The sequence below is a fragment of the Colias croceus genome, chromosome 2 (assembly GCF_905220415.1).
Source record: "Colias croceus chromosome 2, ilColCroc2.1".
In the NCBI taxonomy this organism is placed as follows: domain Eukaryota; kingdom Metazoa; phylum Arthropoda; class Insecta; order Lepidoptera; family Pieridae; genus Colias; species Colias croceus.
Genome location: NC_059538.1, coordinates 9,050,341 through 9,071,517, shown reverse-complemented (window position 1 = coordinate 9,071,517; position 21,177 = coordinate 9,050,341). Strand labels below are relative to the sequence as shown.

Here is a 21,177-nt window from a genome sequence, read left to right as displayed (position 1 = left end):
CCAAAATATATCTGAATGTCAATTGTCAAAATCAAATTTCAAGCCACTGTCACACTGACATTGTGTTTGCCATCTGTTTGCCATGCTGTTTTTGTACGTTGCACGTTGCGATATCATTAGAGTGTGTTAGAGAAATTTATCATATAATAATTAATAACATTATGTCTTTATAGGACTGTAAAAATAAAATTCTTACTAAATCTTTTATAATTGAGTAATTTTATTTTATTTTATTTTAATAAGGCTCATTAGCAGCTGCAGCTGTACATCTGTATAATGTAAAAAATACACAAAAAATATTGGACATGATCACAGAACAGTACAAACACAATATACAGATACATACAGTAAGGAAACTTCATACAAAATGTTCGAAATGGCTCCCCCCCCATCAAGCGTGTTTACGAGGGTATTGAGGGGGATCGATAGTAGCGGGTGACACATCCACAGATTTTGAATAAACAAAGATACATAGTATAGAAAAAAGTTTAAAGTGATGTCATTTCACATTAAATAAATATCGATTGTTTCAGTTTGTAGCCCTTTCAATAAATATATTTGTAAATACCGTATCTGACTACAAGTTAAAAAGAGACGACTTTTTAATTTCTATAGATATGCCAGTATGAGTTTTAAATTATGTTGACATATTTTCTACCAAAATGATAGCTAAAAATAGTACCTATTAGGAGTCCAGTCTGTTTAAAGATCGCATCTATTTTTTACGCAATCTAGAAGAGCACGAAAATATGTATAAAAAAAGGAAAAAAATCTTGTTTAAATTATTTTATGTGCATAATTACGTAAATATTAGGGAAGAAAAAGATAGATATTATAATTATTATTGTATTTTTATCGATACGTGGCGTCTCCACTTTGTCAAGCACTAAGCCTGTCAAACTATTTTCTTTTTCTTCCTAAAACAAAAAGGTAGAGGTTCTATGCTCGTATAATAATTAATTTTAATTTATTTTTGCATATTTTGTATTTTTTAATTTAATTTAATTTATCGTTTTAAAAATAATTTAGTAGGTATACCTACATACAAGTATTGTAAATTCTGGTTTAAAATAATTATTGAATATATGTATAATACAAATATCAAGCATTATAAATAATTTAGGTACATTAAATCTTAGATTACAAAATAAAGTACAGATGGAGCATGACAACCGCCCGTCGCGCTTGTCAAAGAAAATACGAAATCAAAAGCAAATACAGGTAAATTAGCTTGGAGAAATTTTTGCGTTTGTAGTAGTGTATGGTCAGCAAATAAAATAAAACAACATTTTATTTTTAGTTTTTATTTTATATATATAAGGGATTTTAAATTAAACTATATGTGTTTCTCCTCTGAAAAAGATGAGACTTTATTTTAATATTTGCACATTTAACATACGTATAACTTTTACATTAACAATGTTACTAAAATGAAAAATTTACTAACCTGAAAAAGAAACGACATTTAAAGTATAATTCTTTAGTTTGAGAAGTCAAAGGCTTGCCTCGACCATGTTTTAACACTGGAGCCATTTTGAATTAACAATATAAAGTTATAACACTTACACACAAATTAAACACTTCAACAAATATTATAACAATACAAATAATAACAACAATCAACAAATACAAAATTTAACTATTAAACGTAATACATTATAATTTTTGAATGAAATGTGTGCTTTATGTTCTAACGGTACCAAACGACTGCACGTGGCACCTGCGGACAGCGTAAACTGGTTTATTCTGGTTTTGTGCGTGTTTCCACTTTCCACTATCAAGTGACGATTTATTTATTTGTTTTGTTTCGTAATTATTATGGTCAAATATGAATTATGAATTATTATGAAACAAATTATTATGGACACGATATTTTATTGTTTCACGGTAGTCGCCTTGTCGTTTGCTCAAGGACGTGAAATTGAATGATATTTTTTTTTTATAAAGTCAAAACCATTTTCTTTCAAATAAAAACTTGTTTTTATTGAAAACAAAAGTGTTGCTAGGAATAAGTATAAAATTAAAAAGTAATGTTAGGATATCGAAACATTTTTGTATAGGCCAGAACGATATAGTGGAAACGCGCTCTAAGATCTGAGTAATAATATACACACCACTACATATGCAAAAAATTCTCCAAGCTAATTTTCCTGTACGTCGCCGCACCAGTGCTATAGCCTGGCTATAGCGCATATAGTGTCATGCAATACTACGTCAAAAAGGGTTTGCAATTTTCTTAGCAATTTTAGTAAAAAACTGCTGTCTTGTGATAATAAAACGCTGTAAAATTTGTTCCCGAAAACAAAAAAAAAGATGAAACATCGTTTCACAGGTTTTCTGTAGATTATTTGGCTGATTTATTTCTTTATACGAATAATAATTTTACAGATATGAAGGAATACAAAACTTCAACGTATGTTGCCAGTATTTTGAAAATGAATTTGCCATTTTTATTGGCAAAACGGTAAATTGGTTATAAGATCTTCAGGGTAATGCTGTTGGATTTTTCGATCGTGAATGTGATTATTTGTATAGTGCACTAAAGGTTCATGATCATTATTAGATTATTTTAATAAGCATAATACATTATTTTGTTACTTTTATAAAGCTTAAAAACGTCATAGTCGTTTTCGCTAGCGATTTAATTTATGTGAACTCCATGATGAAAATAAAATTTTCCGTATTCTCGACTAAAAACTACCACTATTCGCATTCATATATTTTGAAAAATAAAAAATAATATAATTATTATAGTTAATATTGAAACTCTTTTTTATGTGATTTATTTAATTAAAAATTGAATATAATTATTTTGTCCATATATAACTTTAGTAGGCAGGTACTTTATATTATAATAAAAGAATTTTTACAATATTATAAAAAAAATATCGTATTTTAACGGGTTTTAATCTCCAAATTACCACAAAATCAACTGTGAAAAAAGCAAACAGAAATATACAGGCCGAATTGATAACCTTCTCCTTTATTTTTCAAGTCGCTTAAATATCAAAAAGTAACAGCCCTATAGCTATACGTCATAATTTCATGGGGGGGGCTTAGTTTCCTAACTGTATGTACATTGTACGTAGTATATATCTGTCAACTGTGTTATAGCACTTCTACACAGTTGACAGATATATACTACGTACATACATACATACATACATATGTGATTAAAAAAATTTTTGTCTGTCTGTCTGTCTGTATGTGAAGGCATCACGTGAAAACTAACGGTTCGATTTCGATGAAACTTAGTATAATTATACCTTAATATCCTGGGCGTAAAATAGGATACTTTTTATCCTGGAAAAATACGTAGAAAAAAATTAATCTTAATTTTTCAGTTTTATCCATAGACGTTGTTCTGTAGAACCGCGATCAAACGTTGCGTATTATTATAGGCCTATCCGTATTTGGGTCCAATAAATATTTATAAGATGTCATTGTCAGAGTTAGTCAAAATGGATAAACCATCCACGCGAAGACCGACATCTGCGCGGACGGAGTCGCGGGCGGAAGCTAGTTTACAAATATATTTATTGAAAGGGCTACAAACTGAAACAATCGATATTTATTTATTGTGAATTGACATCACTTTAAACTTTTTTCCATACAATATTCAAAATCTGTGGATGTGTCACCCGCTACTATCGATCCCCCTCAATACCCTCGTAAACACGCTTGATGGGGGGGAGCCATTTCGAACATTTTGTATGAAGTTTCCTTACTGTATGTATCTGTATATTGTGACTTCTATTTGTTTTTAATGTTCTGTGGACATGATGGACAACATAAGATATAAGCTTCTTGTGGACAACTAATAAAAAATGAGCACTGCATACACTACAAAAATTAATTACATTAAAAAAATAATAAAAATATTCACATTAAATTTTTTAACTTAATAAAATACATTTTAAATTGATAATCACTTGATAAAATTTAAATAACAATATAATAATCAAAATGAAATAAAATTAATTGAAATCTAAACTTTTGTACTTATTAACACCTAATATAGCTAGACAGGCTAGGCTCGCGGCTCGCGGCGGTGACAGACGTGCGAGCGAAGGCGGGCTACGAGTAAAATTTCAAACATGTTGGATCGTCAACGAACTTACACGATGGTTTTTAACTCGTTTTTAAGTACGCGTACTTGGGGTGATACACGAGCGAAAAAGGTTGTCGAGCCACAAGTTCGTTTACTTACTCGTACGTCTGTCACCCCTAGGTCTCCGTTAGGTCCTTTACGGTCCCACAATTTCTTTGTTACTCGCTTTGTTAGGTCTCCTTTAGTTTTTTTTTAATATATATATATTAATTTTGGGTATATCTCATCATAGCAAAATTGGCGAATTTTATCAAAATCGTATTCTTTTTCGTTAGGTCCGTATAGGTCCATCATTGCAATTGTTAAATTATTTATTTGGGGGGGCAAGCAAAGAATACTTATACTCTAAAAAAGAGGGGGCAAGTATCTCGCCTCGCGGCGGTGTTTTAAACAACTCCGGCTGAGTGGCCAGACGGCCGGAGCCTAGGGCGATTGAGTGAGAAACCTGCGGACTATCCGAGCGTTGTCCAGCAGGACTGCCCTCTGTATGCCCACTGTCATGGGCTTTACCGGTAAATCCAACCTCCTTAAATATTGTTTTAAGGAGGAAGGAATCAGCCCATTGGTGGACACAACTATGGGGATTTAATTATTATAAAATAAATAAAACCTGTGCATGTGCACATTGTCATTATACATAAACAGCGCGAAATTTAAATTGGCATCGTTTCATCTTCTTTTCATTTATTAAATCAATAAATCAATTGTTCTAAGACTGGATGAGGTGCTAGTGGGTGCTAAAGTGTACTTTTTTAGACTTTTTTATATCCAAAATTAAAAAAAAAAATATATTTATAAAAAAATCTAATATTTTCACAGAATATTTTACTCTATGAAGCTATGATGTGATACAAGAAGCTTATATCCTCTAATACACTGGAGATTGCACTATGACCATTAACTTGAAACAAGAAACTATGACATTCAATGACGTCAGTCATGTTTTTTGTCTCTTTCTGTCGAGTGACCACGCTGGTTTGTAAATTCAGGATTTTTCAAAATAGAAAAAACTAAAAATCATGGTCTATAAATAATAACGACATATATTTTTAACAGTATTTATATTATAATATTATGGTCATACTTTATAGGTAGGTACATACAATTTTAATTGGTATAGAATGATAGTTATAAATAATTTTTGGCTACAAAGCTTGGATATGAACCGATATATAGCATTAACATCCTTTGTAAATAGAGGAAAGTTGTGTTTTGCATCAGATGCTGTTTACCAAATTGTTAGCTACTCAGATCTTCTTTTTAAACGCGTTGCTTCGACGGGTCGGGCTTCAAGCCAGAATCATCAAAGAAAAACTGTTTATAGCAGCCTTGCACAAATTTCAGCTAACTTTACAAAGTTTATTTTTAAAAAGGTATTTTTTTCTGGGTCGTAATCCTCAGTAACCTTGATGGGCACATATATTTCTTTTTATTTTACTTTTTGGAAAGCTGAAATACGTAAAACAAAAAAATATGAGGTAAGTTAAAAAAGTATAAATTTCAATGTAAAAACGAACAATCTTATAACTACATGTGAGTGCAATACCGATGTCATGTGTTGTTTCATTACTAGTAACAATCTTTAAAATGGTGTTCTAAATTTTCATCATAATATTGTTATTACAATATATTCTCTTCGCTATCCATAAAAACTCGTCATCATGGTTACCTAAGGGTGTATTCAGAAAGAAAGCTTGAAACTTATAAGCGCTTATCGGTGCTTGTCAATGCTGGTTTTGACAAGCTTGTCAATGCTGGTTTTGACAATCTGGTTTGAGCATTGACAAGCGCCGATAAGCGCTTATAAGTTTTAAGCTTTCTTTCTGAATACGCCCTTACTTGTTAAATCTGTTTATTGAAAACTTGTTGAAAAATGATAAAGTATTAGGGAAATAACAAATTTAACATGACTGCTTACTAAAATGATGCTAAATTAGACAATTTTTGCCATTGAAATGATTCTAAACAGGTAAATGCAGGAGTATTGAGGAATATTGTAAATAACGTAAATATACACTTGCCTGTGAAATTCTATGTCAGAATTTGGTGTCCAAACACTTCTGCAATTTTGCGCAATACAATGCATTCTTTATATTCGGAAAATATTCATTAAATAAGCAACAATATTAACTTAAATATTCGAAGCGACGCAATTTTTTTGACACACATGCCATATTGACAAAGTGAGAGTTGCTACAATTTTATTATGGTGACTACCCATAATCAGGGAGTATCGCTTTTTAATAATTGGTTCAGATACTTAGTTTATTTAGCATAAATAATAATTGTCTCATCCAACAATGCTTCTGAATGACGTTGTTGGCAATTTATCAACAAACTCATGTACAAAAACTAACCTTTTGCACAGAATATTACAGCATACATAGTAGCCTTGGGAAAACTTCGTATTAACAGTGGCAATACCAAGTTAGGTGTGAAAGTGATAAAAAACATGAACTGGGCAATATTTTCTTGTTACACGTCAATGTTCATACCGAAATCTCCAGTGTATTAGATATAAGCTTCTTGATGTGATATCATAGGTATGTCACATATATTACTTGCTCTGTGATGTCACATGTCATTTGTGAATCGGGGGACGGGTCGCTGGCCGCTGTCACAGCCGCTGTGAGCTGTCAACGTTGGTTATAAAAGCGCAATCTTATTTTGTTTGATATATTACTTGCTCTGTGTTGTTTGTGTTCATAATTCATAATATTAATGTGTTATTAGAGGTGTTTATGCTTCAATAATTGAATATCGAAAGTGCAGATTGAATTTCCTTTCTTTTGATTTAAATTTAAATACATAATGGCAGCGGTGTTGAAGAAAAGGGCATTAGCAGAATATAATAAATCCTTTCAGGTATGCACTTTCTTTATGTGTTATTCTTTTTAGTAGTTCCTATGACCTAAGGGTATAACGTTAGAACCTTTCATAAGCTAAACTATGAAAGCTAGAGTAAATATCCACTAAGATAAGTCACATAAAATCCGTATAAATTGTAACTTAACTTATGGAATACCCAAAAACAATCAAAACTTGAATACACTATTTTTTAGGATGGACCAACTTCAAAGAAACTTCATCTGGCTAAGAAACCACTGATAGGCAGTTCAGCTGCAGCATTTGTTGGCTTGTTGGAAAAGTGCAAGTCAAGTGATGAAGCATTGCAGTTATTATTGAGAATCTCAGACTGCCTACAGTTTCAAGAATCAGATGTGGAAGAAGCTATCAAAAAGCTGTCTGAGCACTTTCAGTCAGAGGAAGAATCAGTTGTCAGGGTGAAAATATTGTGGTTGTTTTGTGATATTGGATTGGAATGCCCTGGAGCAAACTTAAATCACTTGATTGAAGAAACCACTCATTTAATAAAAAATGAAACATCTCACAAGGTATTTTTTATTCCTCATTGAATAATAGATATTAATTACAATTTAGAAAATTTATATTATTATTAAATATTTTATTTAATTCAGGTTATTGCTCAAGGGATTGCCACCCTCCTTAAGCTGGGGAACAAATTATCCGAGGACAAAATTCTTATGACACGCTTGGTAGGTGTGGCCAGAGACAATCTAAAGGATACAAGTCACCAGGTGAAGTGTAGATGCTTGCAGCTCATCAGTGAACTGTATCCAATATGCCCAGAAATTGATAGAACGGCAGAAATGATTGCAGAGGCTGATATTATTGTTAAACTACTTAGTGATTATAGCAATGCTGAGGTAAGATTGTTATTTTTGAATTAAAACAAAAAATTTACTGTTTTTAATTTTATCTCTGAATAAGTAAACTGATTATTGTAATAATATAACTAACACAAAGCGTTGCAGAATTTTGCTCTTACTAGCTATTTCTTTATATTTCAGGATGCAAGAGTACGCTGTGAAGCCTTTCAATCACTGCTAACACTACATGGACGTGGATTAACACTTAGCGCACAAATCTATGAACATGTTTGCACAGCTTTATCTGATGATTATGAAATTGTGAGAGAAGTAGCTCTCAAATTGGTCTGGCTGCTTGGAAATAAATATCCAGAGAAGTGCGAATAATTTTTATTATTTATAGTCACAATCTTAATAAAAATATAATTAAACAATTTGCTTGAAAAAATCTGACTGAATATATTTTTTAAAATTAATATTCTTCAATGGCAATAAAAGGAATAAATTTAAATCTATTATTTCAGCACTGTCACTCTTCAAGACGGTGAAACGACAATGCGTCTAGTAGATGACGCCTTCATAAAAATCTGTTCAGCCGTTAATGATCTGTGCATGCAAGTACGCGCTCTGGCTTGTACACTGTTGGGTACTACAAAGTCCGTGTCAGATCGATTCTTGCTGCAGACCCTGGATAAACAATTGATGAGTAATATGAAGGTATGTTTGTTGTGAATATATCAGTCCATGTCACTAAATAAATACCTTTTTTTAATAATTTATACCGATTTCATCATTAACAGTGTGAAAATTCTAAAAGTTACAGATATGAAATTTGAATTGTATTTCTTTAGAAATTAATTCCAATCTTGACAAATTTACTATCTTATTTTTCTTTTGCATTAGAGAGTGTACCTCTATCTCAAAAAGTTGGCAATGCACCTGCAGAAACCCCTGTAGATGAATATGGGCGGTGGACTTGCTTACGATCAGGCGCCCGTTTGCGTACTCTATTCTCCATTTTCGATAATTTAAAACAAAATAACAACAAGCAAAACTGTTGTATATAACAGAAAAAGAAGACCGCGCACGAGCGCGGCGCAGAGCTAGTGCGTTCGGGCGCGTGGGCGAGCGGGCGGCGCTGGGCGGACGACGCGCCCGGCCAGCTGCTCGAGCAGGCCACCGTGCAGCTGCTGCCCGGCGGCGCGGCGGGCGCCTTCGTGCACGGCCTGGAGGACGAGTACATGGGTCAGTGTGGACGAGTGGTTATCTATTCTATACATATAATAAATCTGTAGAAGGGTCAATTCTGTACATTGAAAATATTGAAAAAATAAATCGCAGGGGGTGCTACTGGATTGATACCAAACCCAAATATGTGATTAAAAAAATTTTTGTCTGTCTGTCTATCTGTCTGTATGTGAAGACATCACGTGAAAACTAACGGTTCGATTTCGATGAAACTTGGTATAATTATTATTATCCTGGGCGTAAAATAGGATACTTTTTATCCTGGAAAAATACGTAGAAAAAAATCTTAATTTTTCAGTTTTATCCATAGACGTTGTTCTGTAGAACCGCGAACAGACGTTGCGTATTATTATAGGCCTAGCCGTATTTGCGTCCAATATTTAGATATTTATAGGATGTCATTGTCAGAGTTACTCAAAATGGAGAAATAAACCATCCATGGACGGTGTTGATCGCCTCGTTAGGTGACCCAAATGCTAGGTTACCTGCTTTTTTTTAAAAAAAAAGAGCGTGTGTGAAATGATAGTAAAGAAAAGATAGTTTCCGAGTGTCAAAAACAAACTTTTCAATATCATATTCTATTTAGATTCTGCTCATATAAGCAATGTCGCCTTGCCTAGAAGAATTATATTTAATTCTAATTGCAGAGCTAAAAAGTAAAAATTAAGAATTTACTAAGACCAAATATAGTGCAGCAGAGCACACGGGTCAGAAGTGAAACTTCTTTGGCAAGATTCAAAGATACTAAAATCTTCGCCTTACTCCATGACGTGACGGTATTGCCATCGCTCATGACTGTATTAAAAATTTTCTCTATTAATATTTTTTTTTCAGAGGTACGCACAGCCGCCGTAGAAGCAGTATGTGAGCTGTCGTTGGAAAATACCATATTTGCGACAACATCGCTCGATTTTCTTGTGGATATGTTCAACGATGAAATTGAAGATGTTCGCCTTAGAGCCATAGACAGTTTGACTAAAATATCTCACCATATAGTATTACGGGAAGATCAATTGGAAACAATATTGGGTGCTTTGGAGGTAATTATCTTCATGCTTGTTTCAGGAAATCAAATAAGATTCTTTAAATTTAACTGTTTTTTTTTTTTATAATTCATATAATATATTTGAAAATTTAAATGAAGTCAATATAAATGTTTTATTTTATTACAAAGATTGCAAAAAACATTATTCATTTTTTTTTACTATTTATTAACCAAAGACAATTTTTTAGGATTACTCTATGGATGTAAGAGAGGGTTTACACAGAATGCTTGGTTCATGCACAGTTGCATCGAAGACTTGTCTTGAAATGTGCATTGACAAAATTCTAGAAAATCTCAAGAGGTACCCTCAGGTAAGACATCTGTATTAAAAAAAATGTACATAGAATATTTAGGATAGAGAAACAAACATTTTCACATTCACCAAAATAATATTTGACTATATAATTTAAGTAGTCATTCAGATCGAAAAGATACTGGTCAAAAGATTTTTTTTAATTTTATTTATGTTTTTAAAATATTTTGAAAAGTAAACATACATTTTTCATGATATTAAATCAACACAATGCAGAATCCGACTTCGTGTTTCTGTATTATTAAAAACTACTTAAAACAAAGAACTTGACTTTAAAAGCAATTAATAAAAAAAAAATAATAGGATAAACGCTCAACGTTCCGTTGCGTACAACGCATGGGCAGCAAGCACGCGACCCTAGTACTGCCGCTCACCACCAGACTGTTGGGCGTGCACCCTTTCTTCGATATGCCGGAACCTGACGTCGAAGATCCGTCTTGTATCCTTTTTACATAAAAAAAATGTTATTTACGTTCATATTTGGAATTCACCATAATTATTATATTACTTTTTCACTTGCAAAAAAACCAGGAAATGTTTTTTTTTTTCGTTTTTTACTTATTGACTATTATTTTGCTCATCGTTTATATAAGTAGTGTATTTCCAATATTTTATACCTCCTCTTTATCTTTATAATATCTGTAAAAAAATCTTAAACTAATTTTTACATAAATTTGCGTGTTAGCCCTTTACCTATAGTAAGAAAACGAGGTCCTTGCTATATAAATTACTTAAATTCTACTTCCATTGTTTTTTTAATTTTCCTCAACAAAAAAACAGATATGTGTGTATTAATCTTGGTGTTCAACGCGGCTCAACACTGCACGACCATGCTGCCACTCTTCGAAGAGCACACGGTCAAACATTACACGTACTTGCGGGATACCATGCCGCATCTTGTGCCGCCGCTGCCTATTGGTAATTATGAGTTTAAAGTAATATTATAATTAAATGACATAAATATATGGTATAACATTTATGATGGGAGGATGGTATCTCAAAAAATTTTTTTCCATAGGTTTGACTACAATACTACACAATGTGTTCACGCACATGCGATTATCGAAGTTTTATTTGTACACACACACACACACAAAAATCTACGGAAAAGCCGACAAAACAAAATAATTTAGTAGATTTCTAAGAAACGTTTTTTATTGCTTCTATTTGTCACCGAAGCGTGTCGTTGTTTTACAGTTACAAAAAAAAACACATAACTTTCAAGTAAGATACATAATTACTCAAATTAACGTCAAACAAATAAAAGATTCAGTTTTTTCGTAAAACTTAAAGATTCTTTCTCAAATAGGCGACAACCAATACTCGCGCAACGAGAAAAGCGAGACAGCAATGGACGACACAGCAGTGCGCAAGTTCTTCGACACGGTGCTGCAGCACATCGACAACGCGACGCTGTCCACCGCCGTGCGCATGAAGATGCTGCACTCCGCTGAGGAGCAGCTCAATAAGTATGTCGCATGATGTGATGTCACGTTTACGTTAGTCGGGCAATTACCTGACTTTAACAGTGCCATACAGTAGGACGTTTCTCCATTGTGCGAAGTTTTAGTTCATGTGTAGTCGCATTAGTTGTTTACATCCAAACACCACACATTGTATACGTAATCTTATATAAAATTAGTTTACTATCTACCCACATATATGCAGAAAAAGTCGGGCAGTATTCCAACTGCGAATAATGCAAAATGGTTATTTATTTAACAATTTGATAAATGGTAAATTATAATAGTAAATTATTTATTTGACAACAAAAAATATATATGTACATGCAATTATGGGATAACTTACATATGTATAAGTAAAACATAAACCGTAGGTACAATAATTAATTGCAATATTTGAACAATGTCTCCTATGCTAGGAAATGTCCTGTGTTACAGGAGACATTTATCCATCCGTTGATACAAGTTATATACCTGAATATTATAACAATTCTATACTATGCAAGTATCACTTCAGCCAAAAATTTGATGAAATTAAAAAATACATAAACTCTTTACAAAAAAAAAAATATATCACATATACACCAAAAAAAAATATATTATATACACCAAGTTACAAGTACTCAATACAAATGCTAACGTGTGCAGGCTAGCGGAGATGGAGCCGCTAGTGTGCGGCGCGGCGCAGTTCACGGCGCTGTTCGCGCGCTGCGTGCTGGCGCTGCACTCAGCGTTGGCTCGTGCGCCCGCGCCGCACCAACACGCGCTGCTGCAGCTCTCCACCGACTGCTTGAGGTGATCTATACATTACTATTATTTGATATAATTAATTATTATTTATATTATATTTTGTTATTATCTATACACTAATATTATAAAGAGAAAATCTTTGTTTATTTGATTGTAATGAATAGGCTCATAAACTACTGGACCTATTTTGATGAAATTTGGCACAGACAATCTTTAGACCTTTAGAAAGAACATAGGCTACCTTTTATTTCGAAATATGTACCACGGGCGAAGCCGGAACGGACCGCTAGTTATTTATATTATAATTAATTATTATTTGTTATTCCCTTATGGCGCTTGTTTAACCGCTCTTTCGTCTTTTATAACATCGTGTATTTTTGAACTGAAACTTCTTATGCAGCTTCCAACAAAATTGCGTTAAATGTTTAATGCTCCCGGGGAGGGAATAGAAAGAGACAGAGCGGGACTGAATGTGTTAATTTCCTCATTACGAAGTTTCACATCTTCCACGTCTTTATTCATAATGTTTAAATGCATAAAATACGTCACTAAAACGCAAAAGCACACAAAACGTAAGTTATAATGTATAATTTAATATAGGCCTTACACTTTAAAGAATCATAATATAAAGGCGTCAGTTGTGTTTTGTAGTACAATATTGAATTAATATTGATGATTGATTGCATTTCAATTTACTTTTTCATAACAAGTGAAACCTTTCTTCACAGATTGCAACACCAATTCAGCGGAGTGTCCGAACAAGAAAGCGCATGCGTATGGCAATTGGCGCTGCGTGTGTCCGCTGCGAAACTAATCGCTGCTGTTGAGAACGCAGCGGTTGCGGGGGTGGGGCCTAATGCGACTGGGGCGGGGCCTAACGCTATAGGGGCGGTGCCTGGTGCGATGGGGGTGGGGCTTACACAGGCGGGGGCGGGGCCTGCGGGGGGCAGTGCCGCGGCGCTCACTGCGGCCGCTGCGTTGACGCATCATGCTGAACTGCTGGATCGGCTTTTGGCTTCAGCTGGTGAGTTATTACGTCTTTTTTTTAGAATGGCTTGTAAATCATTTTGAAATTAATAAAGTTTTATAGTTATTTAATACAGATTAGATAGATATAAGCGTTGATTTTAAATTAGTTATTAAATTAATAAAATTAATCATTTTTTTAGATAGGAAATTATAATTAGTAATTACTATATTCATATTTCCTGCTGAATTTGAATTCGATTTTTGTACATTTGAAGTAACTCTAGTGACTCTCTATGAAGCCAACACCGTACAATTTTCTTATCAGCTTGTAGTTCTTCTCTTTACTAACGTATCTATAGTATCTATAAGTATAGTATAGTCAAGTCGTTAACACTTATCCGTAAAAAAATATAATTTTCACAAATAAATGATATGATTTTTTTGTGATTTATATATTTCTTATGACAAATGTAACATTTCTCCCACAGGCATGGAGCCGGAGCCGTTCACGATAGCGGTGTTCCAGCAGCTGTCAGCGAGCGGCGAGCACAAGCCGGCCGCGCTCGCGCGAGCGCTACTGCCGCTGCTGCTCGCCGCACCGCCGCCTGTCGTGCCGAGACCTAATCTTAAGGTATACCCAAGAAGCTTATATCTAATACACTGGAGATTGCACTATGAACGTTGACTTGTCACGGGAAGGTATGACCTTGAATGACGCCTGGTTATTCCTTCATACCTTTCACACCAACTTGCCAAGTTAGGTGTGAAAGGGACAAAAAACAACCAGGCGTCATTCAAGGTTATACCTTCCCGTGACAAGTCAACGTTCATAGTGCAATCTCCAGTGTATTAGATATAAGCTTCTTGGGTATGCAGCTTGTGCTATAGATAATGTATAATGCGCACAGATTAATAATGTACAACCTCAAGTGTAAAGATTATGGGTACCATAGACAATATGAAATGTCACAGGTTATGTTAATTATTATAAAGAACGACGTGTGGCATTCGGGGACTGCCGCGGTAAAGCTATTGCATGCTATGCCTTCAAGCCACACCTCCGCCCGTCGGAGTGGGGAGCGTGAGGTTTTTTCGTTACGGAATTTCTCGATTCGGTCCCCGCGCTCAAGGCCCGCGATAGAAGCTATGCAATAGCTTAAAATGCCAGATTGCCAAAATTATATGTTTACAATGTTATTTATGTGTGCACAGATTTAAATTACTACATAAATAAAGTTCATTAAAATGGTTACAAGTATCAATTTCCTTATTTTTCTTATATTTTTTGTTCCAGATAAGAATGTGCACAGCGACAATAATAGAACCTGCCACAGATAACGACACGGTGCTGCGTTTCTGCGCGGGACTCATTACGGGCGTGGCCTTTGAAGCTGAAGTACTGAGAGTTAAGGACCCGAGCGCTATTCGTATTCGTGTGGCCTATCCCGATAGACGGGTACATGCCCTCGTGCCGCCTAGAGACCATTTGAGGCCGCTTGACCATCAGAATACAAGTACGTATTATGGAATGTCGTTTATTGGCTCTCGACTGCACCTTCACTCTTTAAAAATATCGTTAAAGTTTTTAATTTGTTTAGTTGCATTGCAAAATTTTAGAGCATTAAAATAATAATAAAAAAATTAAATCGTTGTCGCGTGAAGCCGTTCATATTTTCTTGGGACTGTATTTGTTAAATGGTTTATACTTTATCATTTATGTAATATAATAATCGTCTTAGAAGGCTGCTTATAGTCTTGAAATCACGGAGGTACATTATCTTAAATTAGTTATAGGTACCTATCCATTTGTAGTTATTATATATATTACAACTAATAAAAAAAAAACAGAAAAAGATCATCAACTATAGTGATTGAATATTTTTCAGATGACGACGGTACAGAAAACGTGCGTCTCCTCACAAAAGTGCTAATCTCTCACGGAGTGTGGACGGAACCGTGTGGTGTGGATATATCAGTTTGTCTCGCGGTGGAAGAGGGCTCGAGTCGTGAAGCCGCGCCTTTAGTGGAACTGTGCCGGCCTGTACGAGTTACTGTCGCACCAAAACCTATCAAACGCGGCATTTAGTATATAGATATTTAAAACCATAACTCGAAATGAGTAAAATAAATATGAGAAATCGATTTTTAGTGTTTGGTTTTATTTCTAACGTTGGACAGTAATTTGTAAATGAATTACAAAAGTACTAATCCCTCACGGACGCAGAGTGTGGATGGAGCCATGTGGTGTGGATATATCAGTTTGTCTCGCGGTGGAAGAGGGCTCGAGCCGTGAAGCCGCGCCTTTAGTGGAACTGTGCCGGCCTGTACGAGTCACTGTCGCACCCAAACCTATCAAACGCGGCATTTAGCATATAGATTTAATTGTTTAAAAGTATAACTCGAAATGTGTAAAATAAATATAAGTGAAATCGACTTTCAAAGAATTTGGTTTTATTTCTACTGGTGGATAGTAATTTCTAAAATGAAAATGTTACAATAAGGTTACAATAGTGTTGATCTCTAGCTGTGCCGACCCGTACAAGTCGAAGCTACTGTCATACTCTCATCGAAAACCATATATTACTTGCTCTGTGTCGAAAATCTATCAAACGCGGCATTATATAGAATATAGATATTTAAAAGTAAGTATATCTCGTAATATAAAAGGAAAATTGAAATGTGTAAAATATAAGTAAAATGTATGTATTTTAAGTCTGGTTTTATTTCTAATGGTGGACAGTAATTTGTAAACTGAAAACGTTTCAATAGTGTTGATCTCTAGCGGAGCTGTGCCGGACCGTACGAACTGCCGCATCGAAATCTACCAAACGCCTATTTAGTATATAGATTAAATTATTGAAAAAAAAAAATGTAGAATTCTTCGAAATGTATAAGCGAAATCTATTTTGGAAGAATTTGGTGAATTAGGATAGTATTTTTTTTTTAATTTAAAATTTTATTGTAACACTAGCGGTCCGCCCCGGCTTCGCCCGTGGTACATGTTTACGTTTTCTCTATATAAGATCCATCCTCGTACTTCAAGAAATATAATAAAAAAAGAATTATCGAAATCGGTTCAGCCGTTCTCGAGTTATGCGCATACCAACACATTTTGCGATTCATTTTTATATATAAGAGCTTAAGAGGATGTATCTTTAGAAGTTTGAAAAAAAACTGCCAACCTGTGCGAGTCACTTTCGCATTGAAACCTAACAGATGCGTTATTTAATAGGTTTAAAAATATAATTCGAAATATATAGGTAAATATAAGCGAAATCTATTTTAAACGACTTTACTTCAGCAATTCTTATGTAAGATAGTAATTTGTAAAATGAAAATATTATCGTCACGTGTATCTTGCGAACTTCTAGTTAGATATCAAAGACTATATGTACATAGTTCAATTTAGACGAATGTATCTACAATTTTATATTTATAGTATTGAAGCAAATGTAAATATTAAAGATAAGAAGTATTGCAGGCAATAAGGGATTTTTTAAAGTTTATCATTATGTAGAGACATTCACATAAAATACTATAGATCTCTATGGGTATAGCTATCTAGTGTAATCTGTTTGTTTGTAACCTATGTGATTATGAAATAAAACAATGTGAAATAAATAAAATATTTGTTTTTATTTTATTTACAACATATATTCTTGCCATATAATTAATTCAAAGAAACATACAAATAATGTACAATTGATTATTACATTTATTCACTGTAGCTATTAGTAGTAAAAATCAAATAATACAGAATCTCAGTCTTCGTAATTTTGACTCAACATTTATACACACCAAGACAATACATAAGGGAATAATTTGGAAAATAATACTCAAGCTTCAAGCAAACAAATTAAACAAAAATAAAGCATTAAATGCCAATATGTGACTATTCTGGAACAATTTCAACTTATATATAAATCACATTTATTCCTTATCAATAGCTAATAATTCAGTCCGAGCTATGCAATTGTATATAATTTGTTTGACACCAGGCATCCATGTTCCGACCACACTCACATGGTCTACCATCAGAGCTTTGTGGATCTCATCAGCTTTAGCTGGCTTATCTTCTTTTAGAGCTGAAAATACATAATCGTTAAAATTTAATCTTATCGCTCAAAAATCCAATAGAGGTTGTTTTTAAATTTTAGACTAGAGAAAATAAGTTAATTACACAATATTTTAGAACATACTGGTGATTATAATCATTTGATTGTAAATATTGTTTGAATTTACTTTCATTTATTTAGGTAAGGATAAAAAATATTATGTATACCTTTGGCTAACTCTTGCATTCGCAACTGAACTTGTGTATTCAGCTTTTCACTTGTCCACATTTCCTCCATTAAATTAATTTTTTTTCTTATACTCTCTGCCTTAGCACCCAACTCACTGCTTTCCTCTAATATTCCCAATAATGTGTTCCTTACTTCTTTTAATATCTTTTCACTATCAATATGAATTTTTTCATGCGGTTCAATGTTTGATGTTATATTTGACATAGGGGGTGGTACCATGGGTGAGATGGGCATTGGTGTTGGCATGGGGGGAATATTTGCAGGCGCAGCTGAAGGTATCCCAGCTGTGCTTGACACGGGGAATGCTACTCTTTTATTCAGAAAATTTCGGGGTCTGTTCGGAGTGGTCTGCTGGGCGTTGTAAGTGAAAGTTGGAGGGTCGTTCCAGCCAGGGTCGAATGGCACTGAAACATCGATTGTATGCACAATAACGTTATACAATTTGAAAAACTAATTATTCACAAATACTTACCTTTATTGGTTGTTGGTACTGTATTTTCGCAGTTATCCATTTTTAGTTTAAACAACTAGCATTTATTTTTGTCACACAAGCATTTATTCTGCTTGATTGCTAAAAAACACTACTGGTTATAAAGTTAGTTAATAGAAATATGATACGGTTGCAAAATCAGTTAGGTATAATATCTTTTTTGCAATACATATCCAGACTGCAAGTCTGCAAAACTCTCTGCAAAAGCAATCTCTCACAATCTCTATTGTCACTTGTCACTTGTCAGGGTTATAAGAATTATTAATGACAGTGACAATGGACATCATGGTGGGTTCAGACGCTTGCGTTCAAAGTGACATTCAACGAGCACAAGCACGGGCGCAAGTGTGGGCACAAGCATGTAAACATGTTTTTTGTGCATGCGCCCGTGTTTGTTCTTGCCGCCGATCGGGATGACTGTCGGTTTTTCGACAAACATCAAAGGCTGAATGTGTTTGTGCTTGTGCGCCTGTTCACACGTTCGGTTGTTGTCGTCACCCATGTTTGTATTGACTGGCATGCTCGCCAAAGAGAATACAAATACTATGATGCTTGCTTCTACCACACAAACTAACATGTACGCGGTGAACGTGCATATTGTATTTAAATTATGAATCGTAGCTAGATTTCAGCGATCTTACAATCTTATATAGTCTATGGCGATAATCAGATTCTCTAATTAATTTAGTCTATATTTACCGTCATACGTCACGTCATTCTGCCTGATTTCACTGACATTGTCACTTTCCGTCATATGTGTTTCTCAAATTTGAAAAAAGCTAGGAAAGTCTACAGAAATGGTTGTTGTGAAAATCGCATTTTCAAAGTTTTTCGGTAGTATAATGAATTTATTAGGATTTTTAATATTTTTATTAATATGTGGTATTGAAATATCAGAAGGTAAGTGTATATAATTATGGTTTTAATTCATATAACGATAAGTATTATTACGGATAGTATACAGTACAACCGGGCATGCCAGTGCAGATGCCTAACAATTACGTGGCCCAATCTAAGGGGTGGATGTGTTTATAACAAAATTTTCTAAATGATGAATTAAATTTAATATAAAACTGTAAAAATATTTTCAGGTTCCAAGGCAGAGTTTGTAACTTGCGGTACAATTTTGAAACTGATAAATACGGATCTACGTTTGCGTCTTCACTCTCATGATGTTAAGTACGGATCGGGCTCCGGCCAGCAGTCGGTCACAGCTGTCGATGTTTCAGACGATCACAACAGTCATTGGCTAGTGCGACCGGCTATGGGAGAAACATGCAAACGCGGGTAAATATTTTGGAATATTAAAGACACGATAATCATTGAAAAGATTAATTTGGTTCCTGTTTCAGTTATGCATATCATCGTTCAAATTAATTTAATTAGAATATTACATACATACATAAATTATTAACCAGTTGAACTCCCTGATCTATTATTAATAATAGAATATTCTGAATATTTATAATAATCAACTCAATCTCGCCAAGTTTGATATTAGACTGTTTATTGACATAATTATTTATCATTTACAGCGTACCAATAAAGTGTAACACAAATATAAGGCTGCAACATGTATCCACTAAGAAGAACTTACATTCCCACTACTTCTCGTCACCACTGTCTGGTAACCAGGAGGTGTCATGTTACGGTGATGATGAAGGTGAAGGTGATAGCGGAGACAATTGGACCGTTGTGTGCAACAATGACTACTGGAGGAGGGATACTCCTGTCAAGTTTAGACATATAGATACCTCTGCGTAAGTTGCTTATACATTTTACAGTACTTTAAAGGTATGAATTATGTTAAGGGCGATTCATGGTGTAATGTGTAATATAGGCCTACTAGACATTTAAGGTTGTGTAACACAGTTCTTAATTTGCTCAGAAAATATATGGTTTTGTAACACAATAAAGAATCCGCTTTAAACTTTACTATATTTGCCTTTCAGATTTTTGGCTGGATCAGGAAGAACTTTTGGCCGACCCATCAGTGGCCAAGGTGAAATAGTTGGCGTAACATCACAGTATGGAGCATACACAGACTGGCAAGCCAAGGAGGGCCTGTTTGTACACCCCAGTGATGCCTTACCCAACCAGGGTGCAGTTCATACAGAGTTATAAGACGCTCAACTAGTATATTTTGTATTTTTATAAGTTATTGCAATAGACATCAAAATGTTCCATAGGTAATAATTGAGCATTTAACAATATGAAGGATGAAACAAATATACAATTTTTATCAATTTGATACTTAATGGTGTATATATCTTTCATTTGTAGTATCAATAGGTTTTCAATTATAATAGGGATGCCCTATAATATAAATTAGATTACAACAAGACATATTATAAATACAAAATTCGAAATGAATTATGAAATTGTACTGCCAAAGATAAAGTAAATAGGTATAGAAAATGGCAACAATTAAATCTCTGTGCAACAGAAATGTATTCCATAAGGATATAAAATTAACAAATTTTGTAATGTGAATACTTTCCTGTATGAACCATCAATTTGTACAGGTTATTGGCAAAGCCCAATTGCCCAAGGAGTAATACATATAAAATTTTATATTGCAATTTTGAAATGGTCTCTGTAGGTAGATTTGTGTAATTTAGAAGGTTTTATTCAACTAGTTAACAATTAGTCTGCGCTAGTTACTTATTTTGAACAATAGGATGCATAAACAGTAAATTTGTACAAGTCCAAAAAACTAGAATCTAGTTTTATACACATGCACAACTAAATAGTATGTTATTAATTTATATGATGTGATGATGTGAGAAGTAAATGTGATAAACAAATAAAAT

The 21,177-nt window shown here is 34.0% G+C and overlaps 3 protein-coding genes across 4 annotated transcripts; 2 read left to right on the top strand and 1 right to left on the bottom strand.

The window, feature by feature from the left end:
- Positions 1 to 6,723: 6,723 nt before the first annotated feature.
- LOC123703230 (integrator complex subunit 4) lies at positions 6,724 to 15,716 on the top strand. Its single transcript, XM_045651168.1, has 17 exons — positions 6,724 to 6,976; positions 7,174 to 7,506; positions 7,591 to 7,839; positions 7,984 to 8,159; positions 8,307 to 8,499; positions 8,853 to 9,027; positions 9,865 to 10,070; positions 10,264 to 10,386; positions 10,692 to 10,827; positions 11,169 to 11,306; positions 11,698 to 11,857; positions 12,500 to 12,646; positions 13,330 to 13,447; positions 13,526 to 13,625; positions 14,059 to 14,201; positions 14,865 to 15,084; positions 15,457 to 15,716. Exons 1-17 carry the CDS (start codon positions 6,923 to 6,925, stop codon positions 15,654 to 15,656), a joined length of 2,871 nt encoding a protein of 956 aa, XP_045507124.1. The 5' UTR covers positions 6,724 to 6,922; the 3' UTR covers positions 15,657 to 15,716.
- A 1,491-nt stretch (positions 15,717 to 17,207) lies between these two features.
- On the bottom strand, positions 17,208 to 18,597 carry LOC123704639 (steroid receptor RNA activator 1-like). 2 transcript variants are annotated; one of them, XM_045653054.1, is made up of 4 exons: positions 18,525 to 18,597; positions 18,347 to 18,476; positions 17,853 to 18,278; positions 17,208 to 17,655 (listed from the first exon to the last, which is right to left on the bottom strand). In XM_045653054.1, exons 2-4 carry the CDS (start codon positions 18,384 to 18,386, stop codon positions 17,501 to 17,503), a joined length of 621 nt encoding a protein of 206 aa, XP_045509010.1. In that variant the 5' UTR covers positions 18,387 to 18,476; positions 18,525 to 18,597; the 3' UTR covers positions 17,208 to 17,500. The 2 variants fall into 2 exon arrangements, with proteins under 2 accessions (XP_045509010.1, XP_045509001.1); XM_045653045.1 differs by having other exon boundaries at positions 18,347 to 18,590.
- Positions 18,598 to 19,109: 512 nt separating this feature from the next.
- On the top strand, positions 19,110 to 21,176 carry LOC123702313 (stromal cell-derived factor 2). The gene is made up of 4 exons (XM_045650031.1): positions 19,110 to 19,264; positions 19,456 to 19,651; positions 19,900 to 20,124; positions 20,317 to 21,176. Exons 1-4 carry the CDS (start codon positions 19,162 to 19,164, stop codon positions 20,486 to 20,488), a joined length of 696 nt encoding a protein of 231 aa, XP_045505987.1. The 5' UTR covers positions 19,110 to 19,161; the 3' UTR covers positions 20,489 to 21,176.
- The last annotated feature ends 1 nt before the right edge of the window (position 21,177 follows it).